At 34.6% G+C, this 20,959-nt stretch overlaps 1 protein-coding gene across 2 annotated transcripts in view; it reads right to left on the reverse strand.

Annotated features, from left to right (window-relative positions):
• The window catches only part of FAF1 (Fas associated factor 1), a 394,833-nt gene that overhangs the window by 126,712 nt on the left and 247,162 nt on the right, over window positions 1-20,959 (reverse strand). For both annotated transcript variants that reach the window (XM_074334706.2, XM_074334705.2), the window contains 4 exons: window positions 17,206-17,301; window positions 8,530-8,656; window positions 7,499-7,562; window positions 6,449-6,530 (listed from right to left, as the gene is read on the reverse strand). In XM_074334706.2, coding sequence (XP_074190807.1) covers window positions 6,449-6,530; window positions 7,499-7,562; window positions 8,530-8,656; window positions 17,206-17,301 — 369 coding nt within the window. The remainder of the gene's footprint in view (window positions 1-6,448; window positions 6,531-7,498; window positions 7,563-8,529; window positions 8,657-17,205; window positions 17,302-20,959) is intronic.

Here is a 20,959-nt window from a genome sequence, read left to right on the forward strand (position 1 = left end):
TCTCCACAGCCTCTCCAACATTTGTTACTATTTGTCTTGTTGATGATGGCCATTCTGACTGGGGTGAGGTGATATCTCATTGTGGTTTTGATTTGCATTTCTCTGATGATTAGTGATGTTGAGCATTTTTTCATATGTCTATTTGCCATTTGTATGTCCTCTTTGGAGAAATGTCTCTTCAAGTCCTCTGCCCATTTTTCAATTGGGTTGTTTGTTTTTTTGTTGTTCAGTTGCATGAGTTCCTTGTATATTCTGGATACTAGCCCCTTATCGGAGGCACTGTTTGCAAAAATCTTCTCCCATTCAGTTGGTGGCCTCTTTATTTTGTCAATGGTTTCTTTTGCTGTGCAGAAGCTTTTAAGTTTCATATAGTCCCATTTGTTTATTTTAGCTTTTACTTCCATTGCCTTTGGAGTCAAATTCATAAAATGCTCTTTGAACCCAAGGTCCATAAGTTTAGTACCTATGTTTTCTTCTATGCAGTTTATTGTGTCAGGTCTTATGCTTAAGTCTTTGATCCATTTTGAATTAATTTTGGTACATGGTGACAAATAGCAGTCCAGTTTCATTCTTTTGCACGTGGCTATCCAATTCTCCCAGCTCCATTTATTGAAGAGGCTGTCTTTGCTCCATTGTATGTTTTTAGCTTCTTTGTCAAAAATTATCTGTCCATATTTATGTGGTTTTATTTCTGGGTTCTCAATTCTATTCCATTGGTCTATATGTCTGTTTTTCTGCCAATACCATGCTGTTTTGATTATTGTGGCCCTGTAGTACAGGCCAAAGTCAGGAAGTGTGATACCTCCATTATAGTTCTTTTTTCTTAAGATTGCTTTGGCTATTCGGGGTCTTTTGTGGTTCCAAACAAATCTGATGATTTTTTGTTCTATTTCTTTAAAATATGCCATTGGGATTTTGATGGGGATTGCATTGAATCTGTATATTGCTTTGGGTAATATGGCCATTTTAACTATGTTGATTCTTCCGATCCATGAGCACGGAATGTCTTTCCATTTCTTTGTGTCTTCTTCAATTTCTTTCAGAAAAGTCTTATAGTTTTCAGCATATAGGTCTTTCACATCCTTGGTTAAGTTTATTCCTAGGTATTTTATTCTTTTTGATGCAATTGTAAAAGGAATTAGAAACAGAAACTTTTAAAAGGAAACTCCCAGGGAATCGTGATGTGGCCAGCGGTAACTCTTCTGCAACTTTAATTAAGGAGGCTAACCACTGCTCTCACTTATCTAAGGATAAAGTATAAGCTTCACTCAACAAATATCTTCTAAATGTCAGGTAACGCTGGGAATCAGCCGCCTCCAAACCTTGGCCCTGGCTGATCTTCCCAGCCTCATGTCTTGCATGTTTTTTTCCTTTCTTAATTTTTTGGTTTGTACTTCCCTCATTTTAATCATCTTGTCTTTGCTTTAGACCATTTTTGTTGTTAATAATTCTGTTATTTGCCTAAGTTATTAGTCATCTTATAAGATTCAGATAAGAGGTACCTCCTCAAGAAATCTCCCTGAACTTCTCAGGTAGTTCTCTGCTTTGCTTCTATGTTATACTATATAGATCTGTTTATATTGTCTTATCTTTCCCACTGGATTGAGCATCTCAAGGGCAGGAAACCTCTATACACCAGGTGGCATGTAATAAATATTTATGTCTTCAACTGAATGAGCATCCTTAATAGTTAAGGGAAAAAGAGAAGAGGTCATAAAACTAATCAACCCGCTGTCAAAAGTCAAAATTTTGTCTCAATATACTTATACATAGAACTTAGAATACCTGTTTTACTGAAGTTGGAGCTCTGCTTTGGACAGTATTGTAAATTCCTCATGAAAAAGGCAGAAAGAACTAAGAGTACTACTCTCACCACCAAGTGCTTTTAAATGAAATCAGTTTGAAGCAGTTTTCATTAAGATGGATTGAATGTGGCATCGTGAGAAACACTTTATCAAATGTAGTGTTTTACTTAGTGATTAACTATATACCAGTTGATGAAGCTCCCCAAATCCTTTGTAATCCCACCACTCCAATAAACATTTAATGAGTATATAAGTTCAAAAAGCCTAGCAGAGGATTTAAACCTTCAATCTTGTTTTTATTTACTCTTGGAACTCAATTTCTCACTTCAAGTAAAGAATGCTGGTGCTTGAGGCTCATCTGTTGCCCTGGTAAAATTAATGTGCCTCCCACAGTTTAAATTAAACGTGATATTTAAGATGAAAGAAATTTAGTAAGAATGCCACAGTATCGGTCACACTTGCCTTAAAATATTTGAACATCAGCAAATTGTTTTCTTAAAAACGATTCATTCAGAAGTTTTAAAAAACAGTATTGAAAAATATTTATTTAACTCTCAAACCTGGAAAGGAGATATGAAGTTTGATAACTGAATCCTTCGGTACAGCAGTTAGCATTGAAAAGTGAGGTATGATAGCATAGTATGAAGCATACTTAGCTGGGTTGGAACACCTGAGCTCTTATTTGGCCTCACTACTTAGTATTTACGTGTCTTGGGCAAGTCATGTAACTTTTCTGAACTTTCTCATCCCTACAATGGTAATGTGATATTATTATATGTCCCTATTTCACTGGTTTTTTGTGAGATTCAAATAAGAGACATATATATATATATAGGAAAATGTTTTATAAACCATAGAGCACCATATAAATCTGAAGGTAATAAATGTACCTGCTTAGATTTAATTTTGAATAATTTATCCATCATGTGGGTAAATTTTACTTAAGTTTACAGTAATACAATAAACAATGCATAAACTGTTGATCTTTAATTTAGAAAAGAGAAATGAGGAAAGAAAAAGCCCTGGACCAGGGGAGAAAGATAAAGACAGTTTAGGAGTCTAAAGAGGTCAGTGGATTTTGGTATGAATCTAATATGAAACAAAATATTTAATTATATGAGCCAATGATTTTCATCTGTTAAAAGACTAAGACAATAATCAAAAACAAAAAATCAATTGTTTCATTAGAAACACCTAGAAATTGATAAGTAAGAGTTTATGCTCCTCTGGGGAGCATCAGTCTGAATAAATCCAAATGCCAGTTTATTGTATCAGACACTTAGTAAAAGTCCTTTTTTCTATTATATACTATATATTTAAATAAGTTTCTTCATTTAAAATTATAATGTTTAAGGTATACACAGTGTATCTTACAATAGCTTCTTAAATGAGATTTAAAAGATGTCTATACCTGTTTTGGGAGTTACGGTTTAAGTTACAAAAGTCCCCTGACATTTTCCAGTTACTTCAACTGCTTAGCAATCTTGCTAGAAAGCAGAAACAGACGTATCCCAAATACAATCTTATCAAAGAATGAATTGAAAAATAATAAACTTTTTAAAGCTATAATTAAGTACTCTTTCAAATATGTTTATGTCCAACAAGTTATTTAAATATAACAACATGGCCATACAATGAGAGACTCTACAAGCATTAAAAATCCTATTATAATAAAGTATTCAGTATTACTTACAAAGCATTCTTGAAAAAAAGTTTGATCTGAATTGAACATAGCTTTTAGACTTAACGTCCACTTCTCAGGAATTATAGAGATGGAGGTACAAGTTAAATAATATCAAGGAACCAGCACACAAATCCAGAATTTGGAACAATGTGTAAGTCATTTAGCATGATTTCTTCACAAAGTAAATGTCATGGAAAAAAAAAAAAAGGAAGAGGGAGTGCCTGCTTAAAACAGATTTAATAAATCTAACAACCAAATATAATTTATCATCCTTGCATGGATCATGGTTTAAAAAAAAAAGACAGTTAAAGAGACATTTTGGGGACAATTGGTGAAGTTTGAGTATGTACTAGATATTAGGGAATTATTGTTTTGTTAATTTTGTTACATGTGATAATAGTACTGTGATTATGTAAGAGAATATCATTATTTTTGGAAAATGCATGCAGATATTTTTAGGGGTAAAATATGATGTCTGTAATATACTTTGAAAGGTTTAGCAAAAAATAATGAATATACAAGGGTATCCTAAGTGTTTTGTTCAGTTTAAGTTTATTATTATTATTATTATTATTATTATTATTATTAGTTTCAGGTGTACAAAACAATGCAATAGACATTTACACCCTTCACAAAGTGACAACCCTCCTTCCCCAATCTATCACCCCTCTGACATCGCACACAGCCGCCACAGTTCCACTGACCCCATGCCCTGTGCTGCACTCCACATCCCGTGACTATACATATATATATGTATAGTCCTGTTTAAGTTTTAATAATTTCAAACATTTAACTGCTTGCTACAAACTTAAATAAATCATATAAAACTTTATTATTTCTTTTACATTTGTTTGTTTTTGTAAATTTGAACAATACATTTTAAATTTATTTTCTGTTCTAGTCAATGTTTACTATCTTCAATCAGAAAGGAACTAAAACGTAAATTATCATAAAAAATTTATTCACCAAAATCATATTTAAATAATTACAAAAATGTAAATAATTAAATTTCAAATGCTGCTATTTTAGAAGTGAGTAGCAGTTAAACTTTTGAAGTTATTAAGGCTTAAAACTCCAATAAACTTTTAAATGTGCTATATAGAGAAGAAGCAAATATTGCAAAATTTTAGTAGTTATTAAATCTAGGTAGCATAGGGAATTTGGGTGTTTACCATATTATTGTTTTATTTTTTCTGTATTAAAATTGTTTAAACAAAAAGTTAAAATGTAATTAAGAAAATATTAAAAGGTGAAAATAAGGTGTTTTAACAAAATTATTACATGACTAAATTTTATATTAGTACGTACAAATGTACTCATTGAAATATAGAATAAAAATTATGGAAACAACGTATATCATAAAGTTAACCACCAATCTGTGTTAGAATATTTTCTTTTTGCTTTTCAATATTTCCACCAACCTGTACTTATGGAAACTATAAACATGTATTATCATAAACAGGTATTTCTTCAAAAATAACTACCATTTTATATAGATTTAAGAGTTTTTAAAAAACAGATGCTTACAACAGCCTTTATAATGGGCTATTCCACTATTCTTAGGGTAAAGAACAATTTATGCTTATATTTCTTAATCTGCTTCATTAAACTCTTAATGATAGCTCTAAGTTTGATCACTAATTACTGTCTTGGAATTCAATTTTTAAAATTTGTTTAAAACAAATTTTTCTTTAGGTCAGAGTTTAACAGAAACTAGAAACTAACTAGAAACTACAAATTTCAGAGGCATCCTTGCATGCTCAAAATCCTTGTACTCTCTCACCCATTCTCAAAATTCCTTGCCTTCTTTAATTCCAGTAACTTAACTTTCCCTTTATTCCTTCTACATACTATTCCTTCCTCTCTCATTTTTTCCTTCATTCATTAAACATATAGAGTATTTATTATATATAGGGATGTAAGATACACAGTCACTGCTAGAAAAGAAAATGAAGTATCTTGAGAAGATATATATGTATATATATACATATACATATAGACACACATATGTGTATACACACACACACGGAAAGGGAGAGGAAGGGAGGGGGAGAGAGAGAGGGAATGAGAATAGATAATTACAAGCAATGTGTTAAGTGTAACAACAAGATGAGCAGAGGGTATCACTGAAAAATACCAAAGGAGGGGGTGCAGTCAATGTGAGAGTAGTGGAAGAGTCAGGAAAGGTTCAGTCTCAGAGAAAGAACAGGAGTCAACCAGGTAAAGAGCAGGATGAAAGGCATTACTGACAGTGGAAAGCATGAAAAAAGAATAAGATAACGGAGAAACACAAATGGTACACTACTGCTAGATTTATTAAGTGTAAGGCAGATAATGGGAAGAGTCGAAGCTGTACAGATAGGCAGGAGCCCGATTACTGACATCTCAACTGCTGTGTCAACATATAAATAGAGTGACTACACAGAACCTTCTTGCTTAAAATGTACCTTTTCAATTCGTGTCATAAATATCAATCTACTTGATCTCAAGACCACAAAAGTCCATTTCTCCATTTAAGGAAGAATCTTTTTGTTGTCTAAAGTGACTTTCGGGGAAAAAGTACTGCAAGTTTTAAATATATACTACTAGATGGAATAATCATTTTGGGAAAAGACTGAAGGACAAATCCTTTAGCAAGAATCTGTCAACCATGTAATGAAACTGAAAAGAACACAAACAAGTAGACTGGTCCTTTCTAAGCATGTCTATCTTTATTTTTTTCTTACTAAAATCCCTGTTTTAGGGCTTGACAAGGCCTTCTGCAAGAGTCAACAGTACCGTATCATACTACTGCTCATCTGAAATGGGCATCTTGCTGATGATTAGGTTAGTAAATGAACCACAAACAAAATCAAGTCTTCAATCTGAAGAAAACCAGGAAACTATAAGCATTGCCTCAGGCCTGGTGGTAAACCTATGGGATACACTTTTTAATCAGAAAAGGTAAGATTGCACTTACATCTCGGGCTTTTACATAGAAGGCCTCTTGAAAAGCAGCTTCTAACGAGCCAATAAAAAATACAGGATGGCAGTCACCATATCTATAGGAAAAATTATATCTATTAATTAAAATTCATTTCAAATTTACTTCAAAGTTTCACAAGTCTAACCAATGGCTTAAGTAAATGTCAGGGCTAATGTCTCTTAAGAACAGACCAAACATTAAAACATTTCTTTAAAGGCTTGGGAATGAGCTTCATTAGTTTTTGGAATTCTTCTTGGTCTAAAGTGATATTTAGAACACTGGAATTTTAAGTACATCTAGCAAATGTATTTAGTAAGTGCCACAAAACCATGCCACTTATAAGTAGCAAGTCCTGGTTACCCACTTTCATAAGATTTTCCTAGTTATAGTGGCCTTAATCTTCCATTTTAGTTCATTTAGTCTGGAAGTCCAACAGAGAGGGAAAAAATGGTATCCTGCAAAGTTTCCAAAATATAATATAACATCAGAAAATAGAACTAAAGAGAAATATTTACATGAAATTTTAGGGTTAAGTATTTAAATTGTCTTTGCTTAAACACCTTAAGAGAATCTCAGATGCATACACAACATGTTATAGTAGATTCTTAAAAGAAGAAATGCTAAATGATTTAAAAACAAAAATTAAAAGAAAAATTCACTAACATTTAAAATTTTTAAATTATCTTTTTAAGTAATATTATTGTAAAGGATATTTCATTTGTCCTAGGATATACTAAAAAGTAGTCTCCTATAATCTAGTCCTTTGGGAATACAGTCAAGATATTAAATTAGTGATACATTTATTATGCTTCAATAAAGACATAGAAATAAGATGAATATATCTCTGAAGTGACATAAATGGTTTACTAGTTATCTGGCATTGAATACTACATGTTTCTCTATCAGGAACATATAGATTGATAAGTGTATCCTTTGACTATTTTAAGGAGAAATTAAAAACAATCAATGATTATAATTGCTTCAGAAAAATCACAATAGCATTAAAAGAACATCAATTTTATATAGTTAATGTCCTAACCCTACCTTGAAGAGAACTCTGCTGTAAATTGTAATAAGGCATCTCCTTCATTTTCTGCGTTTTCTGGCACTAAAAAACAAACAAAAGAAAAAACAAAAACAAAAAAAACAAAACAAATAGACACAAAAAACAAACCACATAACATCTAATCCCACATATAAGAAATATATTTAATCAATAAAGAGGAAATAAAATTTTAGCTTCTGTGATATATCTGAGGAGACATTTTAACTCGATATACATTGGATTTCATCAAACCTTAAAAAGAAACTTAGAAAAATTCCAAGCTGATAAATTTTGGAAAAACCAACTGACACAATTCTGCTAATAAGCATCTAAAATATGTGCCAGACATCAATTAGGATTTCAATGTTTTCTTGAAATGACATCTTGTGATTATATTATGTAAAAAGTATCTCAAATTATTTTAAAGACCTTAATAATCAGGGAAATAGTTAATGTTATGTAAATATCATATCTATTTCTGTCCACAGGAGTTCCCTAATTTCAGAGTAAATGAGCCATTTAAGAACTTATTTTAATGGTCATTTTGCATATAGCAAATACTTGTGATTCTACAGTATGCATCTTATAAGATGGAAGTGAGGAAGATGGCACATTTAGTTTATTTTTGTCTCCCAGAGATGGGTACCAGTGAATGGAAAAGTAGTATTACTACTCTTAAAACTGGTATCCTCAATAAGATGTGAGGAAACAAGTACGGTCACAGAAAGTACAGCTATTTATCCACCACTAGGTTTAAAATAAAGAGAGAACTTTATAACTAATTATACATGTAAAACAAAAGTTATATTCCCTTGCATTTTAATGATTTTACTAAAGCACTGGGAAACGTTAGGCTTAATAAAATAAAAACTCAAGAGGCTCCAGTTCTAATGAATAATGCCTACTGGCTATATTTTCTCTCTCCAAGCCTGCAAGTCAGAAAGACATTTTTAAGTTTACTTTTCTTCATAAGTTTCTGCACTAGGAGGGAGAATTACAGTGCTAGACCCAAAGAGCTATTAATACTCACTCATTGGAGATTTTCTCAGAGCAGATGACGCCATGCCGAATACTTCTCCATCATCCACCCCAAATTCAGAAGCATCTTCAAAGTCATCTCCATCACTATCACTAACCATATGAACATCGGTGCTTTGCTATTTAAGGAAAGTCCTGATTAGTTTCATATTGACTTTAGGATATTAAATTCCAAAATATAAGTTATATAATAACATTTAGCATTATAAAAATTTTATTAAATAAGAAGCCATTTGCTAGAGCAACGATTAATATTTTTCAGTTTAAGGTTTACATATATTTCTAAACTTGCAGTGATGCCCTAAGATTAAAGGTTAGAGACTGAAGGAAAATGATGGATGCTTACAAACTCAATAAAGACAGGGACGTTTGTGTGTTTTATCCCTAGCCTACAGTAACACAATTAAGGGCTCAATAAATATTTGCTCAATAAATGAGGAGATAGATACAATCAGAGAGATCAGAAACAAAGTAAGCTATAGGAATCTTTCAAGACCAATCTATACTTGCCAGGTAAAGCAATGGTAGCATTTACAAACTTGGCACTTCCTTACTGCAATGGTTCTCAAATTTCTCATTAGTGAATATAGTACATTATCCTCACAGTGTTACTGAAAGATAATATGAAATATACTATATATGAAAGCTCTTTGTAAAGTGAAGGCTATTAAATATGAGATGTAATAATGATGCCCCAATTAAATAAGCATTTATTGGGACTATACTACACACTGAGCACTGATAAACATGTTCTGTTTATTTTGTTTTCAGCAACATCAGCTGAGATTTAAGGTATTACAATTAAAAACAACTTCAAAATATGAACTAGGCTGCTGATCTCTAGGTTAGAATGGGATTTCAAAAATATTGAGACTTAAAACATTCAAACTGAGTTGTGAATACTGACAAATATTCATGCCTTGGATCAGAACGGAATACCAGCTGGCTAAATGCCCGTCTGTACTATGTTCAATAAATAAAGTCTACAAAGACGATTTAATAAATGAAATTTCTATCGTTTAAAATATGGCACTATGTACTTAAGTTATGAAAATGGGGAAACTCTTTAATCCTTCAGTCTATGCATAAGAGCCTAACTTAGATATAAGTATTTAACTTAGAAAAGCATTAAGAGAAACTTGACTCAAAAACTCATAAAACTTACCTATAGAGAATGTTAGAATTTAGCCAGTCATAGAATCATAGATTTTAAAGTTGGAAGAGATTTGAAAGATCTCTCATCAATGGTTTTCAAACTTCTTTTCACAGGTTACCTCCTGCGCTTGCCCCCAGGCAAAATATTATGTAAAATTACAGTGCACAGAATATATAAAAGGACGGTCACTCTGGCTGATGCAGGGACAGGGCACTGGGAAGCCTAATGCTCCTGGGCTTGGCCTTTTCTTCCTCATATCCATCCCTTCGGCAGCTGGGGTACCTCTGAAGGACCTCAGGACACTATGGAAAAATTTCAAAAACTACTGATCTAGTGAGCCTAACAGCTACAGCTCCAAATGAGGAAGCCAAGACATTTTCTCCATTTGCCTCAGTAGGCTTGGTATCGCCTTCCTGAGAATAACCAAGCATCAATGCCCAGAATTGTAACATTTTCCCTGTTATCTCAAAGACAATCTTCCCAATGGTTTGAACAGAGAAGATAATAAATGCCTGGATGAATAAAAATGATGGTCCTTGCCCTCAGCAGTCTATCTGCTATTCTGACTGTACCACTATTTCTCACAGAGGCCTTGGTTCTACTTGCGATCTTAATCCTACTTTAGCGTTTTGCTTTATGGAGCTGAGAACCCCTCCTTATTTTAGCAACGTGACAGCTTAAAAATTCAAAAACCCCTTCTTATTTCAAAACAGCGAGGATGCCTCCTCTACAAAACAACACATTTACTAAGACCACAACTGGGCTTGAATTCCCTCTGTGTTTCAGGCAGGCAAATACCTGGAGCACGGAGTTCCCTTGAACTTTGAGGCTCAGTCTTAAACAGGTAAAGGCTCAGGATCTAAAAGGCACGCTATATGTCCTTTTGGATGCGTAACCTAGGTTCACAGGCAAGTGGAAAGAAACAATGGTGCAGTATGACCAACCCTCTCACTCCCTCTACCAGCTAAACTGCTATCTCAGCCTTCACTTAGTCTTGCCTAGTACTCGCCCATGAGGCATCAGGTTAAGGAGGGTTGGAGGACACAGAGATGGAAAGAAAGGGATTGTTCTACATACCATCTTTTTTTCTCACCCCTTTTACCTCACTCCCCCATACCTAGCTCCTTTCTCCTAATTCAGTTTTCAAACAAATAACAGCCCCTTCCATAACATTAGGACTTTACCTCATACTCAGATGGTAATTAAATTTTGTGCCTATGTAACTTATTATTCATTTTGTCTTCACAAAGTATAGAATTTCCAAATCTCTTAAGATCCCAGAAAGCGAAATCCTACAACGATATCTTCAAAGGGAGGTATCTAAAAAGCCGATTTTGTTGAAAAAAGTATATTTCAAATATGAATTATTGAAGTATCTGCAAGAATGAGCTACTTAATTATGTATAAGGGATGCCCAATCTCTTCACATTTTTTTTTTATCAGCTATCTACCAGGTTGGGAAAAGCTTTTTCTAAAAAATGAGATAAACAATCTTTTTTCATTAATGTTTGCTGATGAGAATAGATAATCTCTTGGTTCAGTCACGGCTGCCCTAAAATTTTTTGAATCCAGAGAAACTATTCATTCGGAATTTTAAAAACAACTAAAAAAAATTTGTGATCCTATTTTAGCTGTTTACTATATTCATTTATTCCTTTTATCATTTAACAAACATTTACAAACCCCTACTAAGTCCCACGCTGCCTGGACCTGTGTGAAAGATACAGATTATGCTCTCTAAGGAACACCATATAAAATATGAAGAGAATTATAATACCTTGTGATAAGTTTTATGACAGGGAAGCTCCAAGGAGAGCATTTAATGCACTGGGAATGGGAGGGATCAGAACAGACTTCCTAAAGGAGCTAATAGCCAAACTGTTTGAGACAAAAATTTAGAACTCATACATACTTGGCACTAAGGCAAGCTTATAATTGAAGCAGATATTCCCTTCACCAACTACTACTTAAGTCAAAGCGCCACATTAAAAGCTAGGGACACCGAGATAAAACATGGTTCCAGCATTCAAGAAATTCTCATTCTAAAGGAAGATATACTTAGTTGCAAATATGTCTTTTTCAGTGTGATAAGAAGTACAATAAAAGTATAAGCAAATGCTATTGGTACATAAAGGAGAGAGTGATTAGTTATTCTAGGACCAGTGAAGAACACTGTGCAAAGCTTCATGTAAGGGCTAATGTTTAACCCACACCATAAAAAAAGGTATCAGTGTTGCAGAGTGTGTGTAATGGAAAATTGGCAGGGAGGGAGTTACACTCCTCGAGGCAGAGAAAAACCTTAAGCAAAGAATTGGATATTTTAAAAAATTCAGAAAAGCAAACCGAATCATCAGCTCTGTGTATGGGAGAGGAAAGTGGACTGGCAGAATAAGGGCCAAAGGTGTGATGCATTTAGATTGTGGCAGTCCCTAACCTGGCACACTAAGGTACTTGGACTTGATGAGGACTCTGATGGCAATAGGGAAATCGCTACAGGTTTTTTGGCAAAGGATTGTTCAAGGGAACAACTCTGAGGGCCGTGTGCGTGCACGCACGCGTTTGGATGGTGTAGCAGCATACGGCAGATCAGAGCTGAACACATGAGAAGGGAGACTTATTTCAAAGTTCCAGGTGAGAGGACTTGAGAGCCTATATTTGAGCAGTAGCAATGGGAATTCAATGAAGGGGACAGATTTAAAATATACTTCAGCAGAACCGATAGCAACTGTTGACCAATTAGATTTGAGGATGAAACAAAATGGAAGAGGCAAATATGACACCAAGATTTGGGTGACTGAGTGGGTAGAGAAGGGCAGGTCTGGTGAGGGAGGACACTGAGGCCAGTTCTCAGATAGGATAAATTTGAGGAAGCTGTAGGACAATCAGGTAAAAACATCAAATAGGCAGCTGGAAGAAAATCTTCTTAGCAGCTCAGGAAAGAGGTCCAGAAAGGATTTAGATTTGGAAATAATCAGCATATGAATAATAGCTGAGGTTACAGGAATGAATAAGAATCACTCGGTTAAAAAATAAAGGAAGAGAACTGATAAGGATAAAAGTTTATAGACTATACGAGGTGTCTCGTAAATATTTCAGTTGGGGAAAGAAAAAAACAGTAAAAGAGATGGAGAGAGAGCTGCCAAAGATTAGAAAGTCAATTGAGAGAGAGAATCTTAGAAGCAAGGTCTGAGAAAATTTCAATGGAGACAAGAACTGTGTATAAACAGGTTCAGTAGAATGAGAATTAAGAAAGAGCAAACTATGGTATTATGACAAAAAAAGAGAAACACAACAAAGAAACCGGAATAAATAATCAAAAGACCTGGCACTGGATACTCTACCATTCTCTTGTATAACTTTGGGCAAGTGTTTTCTCATCCCCACAGTAGAATGTGACTAATATTGACCTACAAACGTGGCTGTGAAAATGAAGAGATGGCAAAGCATGGTATCTTACAAAAACTATTACCTGACTCTAAGAGTTAAATTCAATTTTAGTCACATGGTAGAAAGAAACCAAGTTGTAATGAGTTAAGTAAATAGAAGATGAAGAAATCGAGTCATTCAGTATAGATTACTCTATGAAGCTTGGCTGTGAAAAAAAGAAAAGATAAAACTAAAGCTTGAGTGGAAATTGAGTTTGAAGGAATCTATATATTTTTTAGGACAAACAGATTTGGACATGTTTTTAGGATGAAGAGAAGGAACCAACAGAGGGGGAGGAACAAAAATGCAGAGGCCCCTTTACCCATCCCACGTTGTTGGAGAGGTTAGTGAGGGTAGAATCAAGATAATGGACACAATATAAACTTTAACAGCAAGAAACTTCTCAACAAAGTAGAGTAACAAATTTGATGCTGATATGAAAATACCATTATTTGAATAGAAAAAAAAAGGTTCATAAAAATTTCGATGTATGAGATCAACTGGGACAGTTTCAAAGAATAACAAGTCCCTCAGTGACTGGAATGAACAGTTTTTGGCTTGGGTTGACAATGAGCAACAATATGCATGAGGAGATAGATTTTGGGGGAGACATGATAAGTTCAGTTTTGTACAGAAGGAATGTGCAGTGGGCATTCAGATAGAGATGTCCAGGAGGAACTGGATTGCCATTTAGCTTGTCTGCCTTATCTTGTATCCTTCTTATCTCCTCTTTCTTTCTCTTCTCTTGAATATCCTATTAGTTACTAATCCTACTAATTTTCCCTCCAAAATATTTCCTAAGTCCATATCCTTCTCTGTTTTTATTAATGATGCTCTAGCTCAAGATCTCATTATCTTTTGCCTGTACCAATATAATAGTCATATCTGATTTCTCTGTCTCCAGTCTTGCTTCCCTTACATCTAGCCTCTGCAGAGCAGCCAAAGCGCTCTTCTCTAAAAGACAGAGAAGACACCCCCCTCCCCAAATCATTCTCCACTTAACAGCTTTCTATGGCTTCCCAGAGTACAAGTTCCCCACTAGACATAAAAGAACTATTCACCTTAGCTTCATCTCTTATCTTTCCGTGTCTCTCATTTTATTTTGCACAAGCACCAAACTGCACTCATCTCTCCCTATCTATTAATCAGATCATGCCGTTTCCTTTGAATGGGATATTATTTCCATGTTTCTTCATTTGGCTGTGTGTAACTCATTCTTCACAATTTGATTTGGATTTCAATTCCTCTAGTTTTTCATCCTTTTTTTTTTAAGTATTCATTCATAAATATTTGTTCTGTGGCTGGTAAGTGCCAGGCACTACACTAGGTGTTAGGGCTACAGAGGTAGATAAGGTAGACAAGGCTTTTGCCTGCAAACATTCTTAAAGGTTAAGAATATTTGTGCTCCCCCAGTGTCTTGTGCTTGCCTCAATTTTCTCATTAATTATATAATATAATTATCAATTTATAGTCATCTGACTAGCACATAGTGAGCATTCAATACATGTTACCTTATCTGAAGTTATATACAATAGTTTTAACATTACTGCATTTAAATTTTGTTTTTTGTTATTCTTGGGGTATTCCTCCACTGTTAACTGAGGACTGGACAATTCCCAAGGAGTCTGGGACCAAGGAGTCCCTACACTGCCCCACCCAAGAATCTTGGAAGAGGAGAGACAGGTACCTAGCTAGGTTCCGACAGATACGGGAAGATCATTAAAGGGGGGGCTCAGGAGCAACGGGAGGATGGGAAGGAAAGAGAAAATGTTAAATTATCAAAAAGAAAACGTAATTGCAGGGCCAGAAGGAGAATGTAAGAAATAAAATGTCCCCAGGTAGAAGACGCATAACTCTAACCCATAAAATTCAAAACTTGAATTTAAGTACTGGTTTCAAATATCTCCTTCCTAACGTAAGGAGATAGTAAAGACACTCAATAGTAAAATGCTAATTGTCTTGAAAAATATCAAGTCATGTAGGAAAAGGGTTAAAACCAGAAGAAGGAAGCAGAGCCACTGGGTGGAAGCTATTAAGGACATAGGTTCCAGGTTAATATAAGAACATTGCTGCTCAACAACGGAACTGGTTGCCTCATGAAGACAGAACCCTGTCATTGGAGGTAAAACACCTATCTATTTTGAGGGGATGTTCTGGGTGAGCTCTTTCAGCATACACGCAGTGGCCCTAGTGTTGGGCACCTAGAAGATATTAAATTAATGTTTAAATGAATGAGGGATGAATGGATGGAAGAGTAGAAATCAAATATAAAATCCCTCGATAACATAAAAACCAAGCCTATGATAACATAAAAACCAAGTCACAGCTTCTTTCTCATTTCTCAAGAGCTCACTGCAGGAGGTGGTATTTACTTACAGCTAGTTAGCCAGGGAAGGAAAAATAATGGACTCATCTCAGATAATCAGATTTCAAGATATTCCTAAGGCTGTGGCTGTTTTGGTTTGGCAAAACATCCTAACCCCATTCTTCCTTCTCTAATTAACCTAAAGAGTGTGCCGGCCTCACAAACACTACTCCTCACTCTAGGACACTGACTTCTTTTCGTTGCAGGGACAGTCCAAAGAATATATATAATGGTGATGGTGACAGGAGGAAATAAAATAAAGTGAAATAGGTATCTGTCACCTCTCAGAGCATGGAAGAATTAAGAATTTGGGGTGGAGCTAGTTGGCCATCTTTCAATGTTAGTGGATTTATCCAGTAAAGAGTTGAAGCATAACCTACTTTTGCCATTAAAAATATACTCAGAAATATTAGAAAGAAATATTTCAGTCAATTATTTTTGGCCATTTTTGCCAAGCAGTGAAACTCAGTATCATTTTTTCCTTTCATGAGGATTAGTGAGATAAACTGCTGGAAAAAATGGTGTGGGCTCTTTAAAAGAAATTAACATTTTTAGAGGTCCAAGAAAATAGTACTGTAGTATTATAGCAGGGGGAAAACCTTCTTTCTTTGTTGATTTCTAAAAAATGTTAAAAACCAGAGTAGCAAATTATCATTTTCACAGGATGATCATAGATGAGAATTTCACTTATGCAGTCTCATTTCTCTTTCACATATTTAAGTAATATAAATACATACTCAGAGGATGGCTGGAGAGGTGCTGTGGCAACTCCCATAGTAAGCACCCAAAATATATAGTCAGTTTAAACAAAAATTTTGAACCATATTTTGTATAGAATGTAAGTGGAAAACGGTTTTACTGAACTAGCCCAAGCTTTTAAATACCTGGACCATGCTCTAGCCTGAAAAACCATGGTGTAAAACTTTCTGCGCTATTAAGTTATGACCTCTGTTGCATACACTTTTTAAGTCATGGTGATGACTTTTCCTAGAACATGGTAGGAGCATAACAAATACTTTTTAAATGAATAAACTATAATGGTCAGGCTCACTTCCCCATTCCCTTATAACCAGTCATAGTTGGACACAGGGTGCTATTTGTAGCCATGGAAAAGATACTGCCTTTTAATATTGTTCAGACCCACAAAGACACACTCAGGCACATCTCACAAACAAGCATGTTCAGTCTTATCTGCCCCTTTTGTTTCTCTAGCACCCTGTGTGCACTGACTGCTATCATTGCATTCATTACATTATGTCATTATTATTAGTTTACTGATCTATCGCCTTTGACTCTGAGCACCTTGTTATAGGTACATTGTTATTCTTTGTTACCTAGTATACCAATCATAATGCCTGGCTCGTAGAAGATGTACCAACTCAATGAGCTAAAGACCTTCAAGGTCAATCCTAATAAATGTACTCAACTATATAGTCAGCAGCGAAGAAAATCCCTTTGTAACCTGACAGTTTTAAGTAAAAATCATTTCAACCAATCAACCTGAATTCTGTCTGTTGAAACATGAAACTTATAGAACAACAAAGAGCACATTAGCAATAACCTTGCATGGAAAGTTTTGCCTCTGAGAATTTACTGAGACTTTATTCACGCTAAGTTAACTTTATCTATTCATTGCTGCAGCAGATAAAAAAGAATAGGAAGTGGGCAGGTGGGTGGAGAATAGGCCTTCTGTTCATTGAAAAGCTGGAAAATAGGCTTACCTCTTCGGATTGTTCCCGGGTCTGTGCAGGTGAAGATCTTCTTCCCACTGTCAGTCGATGGCAAGGATAAGAGAGCCCTGATTCAGCTAGACACATCTGCAAAAAGTAAAATCCATCACTTGTAAACAAAATGAGACCATGTTTCACAAAAGGGTTTTAGTTTTTGCATATTTTCTATTATTAGTCTGGTGAAAAATTGCATTTTTTTGCAATTATTTTTAACCTTTTAAACCACAATTACTTTTGCAGCAACCTAATATTTCTGAAGGTAGATTAGAAAGATCACTCTAGTTACCCGGGTATTACATTACCAGGAAGGCTCTGAACATTTGAAAATTTTCCATATACAGGATGTTAAAATAGTCAAGGCTATTACACGTTAGACAATAGACTGGGGCTCCAGGAAACTGTAACAAGCCGAAAATAAGGGTACCATACACACCGCTTCCCCAAGCATGTCACTTTTCTGATTAGTAGAATAATACCTCAGTTTCCTAATTCCCACGGAAGTACTCTATAAATCTTTTTTGGAGAGTATCTGAAAGAGTGTTTGCTGAAAGCATTTTTTAAATAAGTTTCCACACATGATGACTATGTCATTTATGCTTTAATCAATGCTAATCCACAATTTCAGGTCATTATTACAGCTTCTGATTCCATAATGCATGTAAAGCACCTAGCACAGGTCTGGCACACATTCAGTTTACTGTTAGGATCTAAAACATTGCCCAAAGAATATGCCTAGTTTGGCCCAAACTGTTAAAGCAATCCATTTTACTTTTATTAAAATTTATAGTGGGTCAGATATTAAATAACTATTTTGAGGTTTAAATTAAGTTTAGGCAAATATGAATGCATGTTACTTTTGTCTACAAAGAATAATTAAAACTATATTAAATAGCCATAAAAGGGTATTTTTCTTCGTTGTTCATGAAATGAAACATATGTATTTAATGTAACAATGATATAAAGTGAAGTTTCTTTTATTATTATTAGAAATAAAATAGAGTATCCACTAGTACACTGAAAACATCCATTGCTAACTTTCGGGGAGGTGTGAATTAAACTGATATATGAGGAAACCAAAATATAGGGATCAGCCAAAGACACAATAGTGGGTCATAATAACAATTCAAACATGTGTCAATAATAAGGCTAATTTTTAACAATCATCTGAAGACAAATATTGGAATGGGAAATGCAAATGTCAAATAAATATTCAGGTATTTTCTATCAGGTGAAGTGCGTTCTGTCATACAGATTATACTGAACAAAATCTTATGTGTTTGATTATTGTTACTTTTCATTTAGTCTGGTTAGGGGCTTTTGCATCTAGATGTTTTGGTATTGTACTTTACAAATGCTAGAAGACCTGATTCATTTTTTTAAAAAAGCAAAATACATTGATTCTGTCATTTCTATTCAACCACATTTATTAACATAACTGTCACAATTAGCTCAATTTATTTCATTTCAATAAGGCAAAGTTTAGTTGGATAAGAAGCATAGGATAATGGGGATATAAAAGACAGTTTGGGGAATATAATCAATAATGTAAAGATTTTATAGGGTGTCCGATGGATGCTTGTCTTATTAGGGAGACCACTTCATGGACAGTGTAGATGTCTGACCACTGCACTGTACACCTGAAGCTGAATAATACTGAATGTCAACTATAATTATATATATATAAAATCACAGGACATGGAGTACAGCGTAGGGAATAGAAGCAATGGAATTGTAACAGCTATATGTGTCAGAGGGGTAGTAGATTGGCAGACGGGGGTTATCACTTTGTGAGGGGTGTCAATGTCTAACTACTACAAAAAAAATCATAGGCTAACTTTCAAGTGTTACCTTCACACTATTTTTCATTTGAAAAAACTCCCCACCCTGAAATCCTCTGGTAATGAAATAGTAATGATGGTAAATGTCACTAACAATTAGAAGCAGTACAGCGTAATGGAAAGGTATCTTGACCAGGAGCCAGAATAATCTCCATTCAAGTACTGCCTAGACTCCTGATCTTGGTAAAGTCATTTCTCTATTCTAAGCCAGAATTTCCTCATTTATTTGTTTTATTTTTTATTAAATTTATTGCTCATCTATTAATTGAATTGAGTAATCCCTGCCCTAACTACCTCAATGGACTTTTGAAAGGGTTAAATGTGATAAGTAAAAGTTGGCTTTGAAACTGTCCTGACATAGGCAGAAAAGCTGTTATCATTTCAATGATCATTATTTTTAGGACCCGGAGAAGAGAAATGGTGATTAACTTCACACTGTTACTACCTTTGCAAACAGCCCAGTTATAGGAGGAACCGGAGGAAAGTGCTCACTGAAAGTCCTCGGTACTACAAATGGCTGGCTCCTCAGTGGGCTCGTCTCCACAGTTATCCACATTAACCATCTCCATTCCAGAGGCTAAGAGGAGAGTTTTGCCTTTTCCAGAATGTCATATAGCTGTAATCAAAAAGAATGTAGCCTTTTCAAATTAGTCTCTTTCAATTAGTAACACATATTTCAAGTTCATCCATGTCTTCCCATGGCTTGAGAACTCATTTCCTTTTAGTGTTGAGTTGCATCCTGTTGTCTGGATGTACCACAGTTTATTTATCCATTCACCTACTGAAGGACATCTTGGTTGCTTCCAGGTTATGGCAATTATGAATAAAGCTGCTATAAATATCTGTGTATAGGTTTTTGCGTGCACATAAGTTTTCAACTGCTTTGGGTAAATATCAAGGAGCATAATAGATAGATCGCATGGTAAAAGTGTATTTAGTTTTGTAAGAAACCACTAAACTGTCTTCCAAAGTGGCTGCACCATTTTGCATTCCCACCAGCAATGAATAAGAATTCCTGTTGCTCCAAACCTTCACCAGCATTTGGTGTTGTCAGTGTTCTAGATTTTGACCATTCTAATAGGTGTGTGGTGGTATCTCATTGTTGTTTTAATTTGCATTTCTCTGATGACACATGATGTGAAGCTCTTTTAGTATGTGCCATCTGTATATTTTCTTTAGGTTGTTTAAAGCCTTTGGCCCATTCTTTTATTGGATTGTTTGTTTTGTTATTGAGTTTTAAGAGTTCTTTGTTATGTTTTGGATAACAGTCCCTTATCACATATATTTTTTGTAGATATTTTCTCCCAGTTTGTGGCTTGTCTTCCAATCCTCTTGAAAGCAAGGACTTTTAAAGTCAGTGTCCTGAGTACAAATTGACTTCTGCTAGTCACTGTTCAACTATTTACTCCAATCAATTGTTTATATCTCAAATCTCGGTTTCTTCCTCTATAAAAATATTGTCTTTCCTAACAGGCTTTCTGTGAGGATGGCTTAAAGGAAAATACATTTGTCAAAGAGTAGATATTCCATCTGTTAGTGAATACTTTCAAAGTCTATTTGAAGTTTTGTCTTTTCTTTTTATAGAATATATTTAGTATTTTCTTAGGAACATATTGACTATGCTAATGATTGTCAAAGCATTGTCTATAGACAGAGGGTTCTTGAGATCATTTTAGGGGTTCCACAATGTCAAAATAATTTTCATAATAATACTTCAATGGCATTTGACTTTTTCACTGTTGTTTTTACACTGATGGTAAAAAAGCAAGGGTAGGCAAAACTGCTAGTATCTTACCACAAATCAAAGGAGTGGCACCAAACTATGCTGAACTCTCCAGTGCCATGTATTCACTGTAAAAATGCCAGTTTCACTTGGGAATGTCCCTGTTGAATCAGTAAAAATTACT

Source organism: Rhinolophus sinicus, chromosome 14, assembly GCF_057876585.1.
Source record: "Rhinolophus sinicus isolate RSI-liver-muscle chromosome 14, RSI-T2T, whole genome shotgun sequence".
Lineage (NCBI taxonomy): Eukaryota > Metazoa > Chordata > Mammalia > Chiroptera > Rhinolophidae > Rhinolophus > Rhinolophus sinicus.